Source organism: Vigna umbellata, chromosome 2 (genome assembly GCF_029865625.1).
Source record: "Vigna umbellata cultivar VRB3 chromosome 2, Vumbellata_1.0, whole genome shotgun sequence".
Taxonomy (NCBI): Eukaryota; Viridiplantae; Streptophyta; class Magnoliopsida; order Fabales; family Fabaceae; genus Vigna; species Vigna umbellata.
The window spans coordinates 4,942,806-4,948,969 of NC_142166.1; the positions used below are offsets into that span (position 1 = coordinate 4,942,806).

Here is a 6,164-nt window from a genome sequence, read left to right on the forward strand (position 1 = left end):
CAACACTATATGTGCATTGGGCCAATGGTAATTTTATGTGGGTACTGTTACGAATCCGACATTCCAATTAAGAACAAGAGAGATGCTGAAAAAACCAGAAAACAGCTCATTAATTACATCAATAAGACATTTAGATTATGGATGGACTGCACTTATAACTGTAAACAGGAGAGAGAAAGAGGAATGAAGTGGAAATAAAAAGCTAAGAAAAAGCTGCTGCTTTAAGCTAAAACCGAAAGAGAATTAAGCAAAAGAAAAAGGAAAATAGAAAATATAATATAATAAATAATGAGAGAGAAGAAGTATACTGGTACTATAAAGAAGCAGTGAGGCCTAGTATGGTGTTTCTAAAGCTTAACTAGTTGGTCTCTCTCTTTCTCTCATTCTCTCATTCACTCATTCACTGTCATAGTTTGGTTCTACGTTTGTTTGTGATATTTGAGAAGTAGGTTTGAGTTGGTCGGAGGTAGTAGGTTTTTTGTTAGGCAAAAAAAGAAAGGTGGGGGTGTTGGTGGTGGAGTTTGGAGAGAAAGAGAAAGAGAAGAGAAAGGGAAGCAGTGTGGTTGTGAAGAAAAGGTATTGACAAAAAGGGGGTGGTGTGGGGGGTGGGGTTTTATTCAAGTGATGCGCTCAGGAGCTTGTACATTGCAACAGACCCTCACAGCGGAGGCTGCTTCAGTGTTGAAGCACTCTCTTGGGTTGGCACGCAGAAGGGGCCATGCACAGGTCACCCCTCTGCATGTGGCTGCTACTTTGCTGAGCCTAAGAGCCAGTTCCTTGAGAAGGGCTTGTCTCAAATCTCAGCCACACCAAACATCTCACCCTCTTCAGTGCAGAGCCCTTGAGCTTTGCTTCAATGTCGCCCTCAACAGGCTCCCTACAACACCTGGCCCTTTGCTCCACACACAGCCTTCTCTCTCCAATGCTCTCATTGCTGCACTCAAGAGAGCTCAGGCTCACCAGAGAAGAGGCTGCATTGAGCAGCAGCAGCAGCAGCCACTTCTCACCATCAAGGTCGAGCTTGAACAGCTCATTATATCTATCCTTGATGACCCTAGTGTTAGCAGGGTTATGAGAGAGGCTGGTTTCTCTAGCACTGCTGTTAAGAGCAACATAGAGGACACTTCTTCCACTCCTTCTGTTTTCCAGTGTTACAACACTTCTGGCGGTGTTTTCTCTTCTCCTTGCTCTCCTTCTCCCAGTGAGAACAACACAACCAGTGCCTTCAGGCAGAACCATTTCTTGGCTGCCTACACTTCTTCTGAGTTCAGTTCTCCATTTCCGTTCTCTTCACAGAAGAAGGCCTCCGTGTTTCCCATCACCGAGTCACCACCACCACCACCACCCTCTTCCAAGGAGGATATAAAGGTTGTTCTTGATGTCCTCTTGAGGAAGAAGAAGAGGAACACTGTGATAGTTGGTGACTCGGTGGCACTCACTGAAGGCCTTGTGGGAGAGCTGATGGGGAAGTTGGAAAGAGGAGATGTCCCTGATGAGTTGAAGTCAACACATTTCATCAAGTTTCAGCTTGCACCGGTTTCTCTGAGGTTCATGAAAAGGGAAGAAGTGGAGATGAGTCTCTCAGCACTGAAGAGAAAGGTGGATTCTGTTGCATCAGGAGGAGGAGCCATTTTCTATGTTGGAGACCTCAAGTGGACTGTAGAAGCAACAACTTCTAGTGAAAAGGATGAAGGAGAAGTCTGTGGCTATAACCCAGTTTGTCATCTACTTGCTGAAATAGGGAAGTTGTTTTGTGATTCCAACACAAAGGTGTGGCTTGTGGCCACAGCTAGTTATCAAACATACATGAGGTGCCAAATGAGGCAACCCCCTCTTGAGACTCAGTGGTCTCTTCAAGCTGTTCCTGTTCCATCAGGTGGACTTGGCTTGAGTCTCCATGCTTCCAGGTAATTATCTCTTGCTTAATCACTTTCATGAATTTAATACCAAAAACTAATTACTATTTTCTTAACAACCTACAACCTAGCCCATAAGAAAGTTAAGGAAAAAAGAGAGGAAAATTGAGTATGCAATTTAAAAGTTATTCAGTGATGATCATTCCTTAATTTGAGAGTTTAAGTGGTTTTGCATTTGGTTGCTAAGTACGTACGGTCTCTGGACTATGCCAGAAGCCACTGTCAAAAGCATGGTTGGTTGGTAAGGTAGACGTGAAGCAGTGCCTTTCTGCTTCACTTTGTTTTGTCAGTATACATAGAACCTCTTAGACATTACGGATTCACATGATGTTGTGTAGAAGGAACCATACATACTTTACCAAAAGGAAAAGAAAGAAGAAAGAGATGGTTTCATATTATATATATATATATTCCTTATTGCAAACATTTCAGTTTCTCAAACATGATTTACAGTAACCTTTTGGAAGGTAGCAAGAACGTGATAAAAAAAATGTTACAAGAATATTAGAAAGTACACAAGCTAGCTTCTGATGCAGAATATATTCAAATCCCAAAAGTGTCTTTTTTGGTTACTATTGTTGAATGTTCATTGAACCTTCTGTACTGATTTCAGTGTTCACGATTCAAAGATGACAATCTCCCAGAATCCATCTCATATGCTGGAAACAAAGCTCTTCAGTAACAGCAAGGAGGAGCAGGATAAACTCAACTGCTGTGAAGAATGTGCCTCCAATTATGAAAAGGAAGCTCAGTTGTTCAAACCAGGCCAGAAGAAACTGTTACCTTCATGGCTTCAGTCTCACACCACTGAAGCCCATCAAAAGGTAGCAAAAGGCTTAAGATTTAAAAAGAAAAAAATGTTCTCTTCTTCAAAATTTCGAATCTTGTGTTTTAATCTTAATCATTTATAACAAATCTATTAATTCATACTTTTTCAATTAATCTATTAGTTGCAAAATATGATAACAAATTACAGATTTTTCGGAAGTATTCTAACAAATTCACGTTATGAATTTATCAATAAAGTATTTATAAAGAAGTAGAAGTATGTTACAGAATTGAATGGCATCTAAGTTTTATCTTAAACATCAGAAATCATCATTCAGACTCTTGTATGTGAGATCGTGATTCAGTGAAATCATGCTATTTATTGTCGTTTCAGTTGGTTGAGAAAGTGGCTTATGAAGAAATTGAATGTTTTCAGGATGAGTTGCATCAGTTGAAAAGAAAATGGAACAGACTATGCCACTGTCTGCACCAGAGCAAACAGTCTGATAACCATTGGAGCAACACTTTACACGGCAATCAGAGTTCAAATGGGAAGATCTACCCTTACAATTCATCGTATCCCTGGTGGCCAAACCAGGGCAGTGTGTTCACAGATTCAAGTTCAATATCTTTCGCCGATTCACCTGCCAAACCGGCGTATAGCTCCAACATTGTCCCTCGGTTTCGGCGCCAACAATCATGCACCATTGAGTTCAATTTCAGTGATGTGACTCAGAGAAAGCCATCCACAGCCTTGGATTCTCTCAAGGGCATGGAAGGTAATAGTAACGAAGTAAAGATTACTCTTGCTCTTGGAAATTCAACATTCGGTGGTTCGGGGCAAACGGTGGAAAATATCATAACTACTGATAGAACACTGCGACGAGCTCATATTTGTAAACTGTTGCAGGAGAATGTGCCATGGCAATCTGAGACAGTTCCTTCCATAGCCGAGGCATTGGTTGATTCCAAATCTGCAAAGCAGAGTGCCACTACTTGGTTGTTGTTGCAAGGAACTGACTCTGTTGGGAAAACAAGGTTGGCACGAGCGATTGCAGAATCGGTGTTTGGCTCAGTTGATGTGCTCCTTCACTTGGACATGCTGAAAAATTCAGCAACCCCATTTGCCGAAAGGGTGGCTGGAGCCTTGAAAAGCCAGGAGAAGCTTGTGATTCTGATAGAAAATTTGGATTTTGCCGATGCCCAGTTCAGGAAGTTTCTTGCAGATGGGTTTGAAACTGGAAACTTCGGAAGTTTAAGTAGGACTGAGGAGAGTTCAGGCCGTGCAATATTCATACTGACAAACGGTGACACAAGGGGCAACGAAGAGCAGAACAATAAGGAGTCGGTGATGAAGTTGGTGCTGAAGATACGTGAAACGAAGGCTGGTTTGGAGTCTTCATCACCTTGTTCGGGTGAGAAGAGAAGGGCTGAAGTGCTGGATTTGTTTTCCAAGGTCAAGAATCGAAGGGTGGAGGGTAGGAAAGTGTTTTGTCGGCATTCAAGCTTCAACAATCTAGACCTGAACATGAAAGCTGATGAAGAGGATGATGATGGGGAAGAGAAAACAGGTGGAAGCAGTCCAATTTCAAGTGACTTGACAAGGGAAACTGTGGCAGATCCATTGAGCTGGAATGGGGTTCTTGAGTCAATAGAGAACAGGTTTGAGTTGAATGAAAGTGCAGAGAGTGAGAGGGAGGTGGGAGAGATGTTGGTGTCAAAGATGAAAGAATGGTTTGAGGAGGTTTATGCAAAGAAAGAAAGTGTGGTGAAATTTACTGTAGAGGAGAGGGTGATAGAAGAAATTGGTGTGGGGTGTGGAAATTTTACTAACAGCATGTTTGAGAAATGGCTGAAAGACATTTTTCAAAGCAGTTTACAGACAGTTAACTTTGGTGGGGTGGAGGGGGGTATAGGTTTTACACTTTGTTGGGGTGGTAAAGGTGATAGCAAATGGGATAATGGATTCATGGGTTCATGTTTGCCCAAGAATCTCCAAGTTAACTACTTCATGGATTAACTGACTTTGGATAGTTGGGGGGGTTTGTAAAATGCAACTCATAGCCTTTGTGTAACCGCTAATTTTCATTATAGAATGTGTTTGTTTTTTCTTCTGTTTTCAAACACCTTTCTCACCCACTTCCTTTTCATGTTTATGCAGTATTAATAACAGACAAAAAACCATCATGAAAACTACTTTTAAGACAATTATAAATACCCTTTTAGGAGTAGGAAAGCTTTTTAGTGCATACACACTGTTTTTTTCATCTTGAATCCGAGAATCCGAGAATCCTATGGTCTTGTACTTTTATTCATCCAACTGGGTGGAGTATCATTATGTCTAGCAGTTTCATCCATGAATTGCAGACTTTGAGTATCAATGAATCTTTGGTTTGAGGGTTGGTGTGGTCAAAATGAGCAATAGATTATAAACTATAGATGTGATTAAATAAGATAATATAAGGTTGTGTTATAGTTTGAATTATAGATGAATCCACTAGTAGAAGAAGACGTTGACAGTTTGTGGTTGTTCAACATTTTGTATGATTGCTTTGACCTTAAAGGTTGGATGATTGAACGGCGTAAGTGGGTCCTGTCTTCCCATCTTACAACACCATCATTCCTTTCATTTTCTGCATAAATTTTATATTTTCCTCTTTCAATTATTCAAACTTCCTCTATGATACCTTAATCATACCTATCTCTTCAATATTAATAAATCCACCACCACATTTTCTACACCAAACTTTCAAACTTAATTACTACTACACCAAATTTAATACACATCCAATTATAATTTCACTTCTACCAAAAATATCAGGCTTCACACATGTTAATTAAGAACTATGCATGCATATATATGTCTTCAATCTCTACCGTTTAAAAAACTTGTACACTAATTACTTTCATGTCACTAAAGTCAGTGCAAGCTGTGTATCATATAAAAGTATATCACACGTAATTTTCTTCACATTAATAAAGGTAATTTTCTTATGTAAGTTTACTGATAGTTCATTAATATTGAATCTGTTCACTCGATCACTCATTGAAATACTTAACACTGATAAATATTTTCTACATTTCTTTTTTAGTACGTATAACTACATTATTTTTTGCACAAAATATTTTAAAAATAAAAAGTTTAACAAAAGAATAAATATATTACACTTAGAATTAATCTAAAACTTTAGTAATAGATATTATTAAACATATTACATTAAGATTTAATTAGTATTATAGTCACTATATTTTATGTTTTTTCATTTTTATATATATTTTTGACTTAGTTGAGTTGAATTTTTACTTTGGTAGAAAAAGATTTAATTTGACATTTTGTGTTAAATCGGTGTTAATATCATTTATAAGTGTAACGTGTCAAAATTTATATTTGTTACGTGACAAAATCTAAATTATAATATCACGCGTCAAAGTTAAAGGAATTTTAATGTAAAAATTTCTTCAAATTTTAAGATATGACAC

General features: G+C 38.7%; 1 protein-coding gene across 1 annotated transcript; it reads left to right on the top strand.

Annotated features, from left to right (window-relative positions):
* The first annotated feature begins 216 nt into the window (after positions 1–216).
* LOC148203244 (protein SMAX1-LIKE 4-like) lies at positions 217–4,794 on the top strand. The gene is made up of 3 exons (XM_088105834.1): positions 217–1,907; positions 2,530–2,740; positions 3,121–4,794. Exons 1-3 carry the CDS (start codon positions 625–627, stop codon positions 4,702–4,704), a joined length of 3,078 nt encoding a protein of 1,025 aa, XP_087961960.1. The 5' UTR covers positions 217–624; the 3' UTR covers positions 4,705–4,794.
* Positions 4,795–6,164: the final 1,370 nt, after the last annotated feature.

Excerpts from the sequence above, each read along its gene's own strand:
- LOC148203244 (XM_088105834.1), top strand. The coding sequence starts at position 625 with ATGCGCTCAGGAGCTTGTACATTGCAACAGACCCTCACAGCGGAGGCT. Across the intron at positions 1,908-2,529 it reads TTGAGTCTCCATGCTTCCAG|TGTTCACGATTCAAAGATGA; the intron begins GTAATTATCTCT and ends TACTGATTTCAG. Across the intron at positions 2,741-3,120 it reads CCACTGAAGCCCATCAAAAG|GATGAGTTGCATCAGTTGAA; the intron begins GTAGCAAAAGGC and ends GAATGTTTTCAG.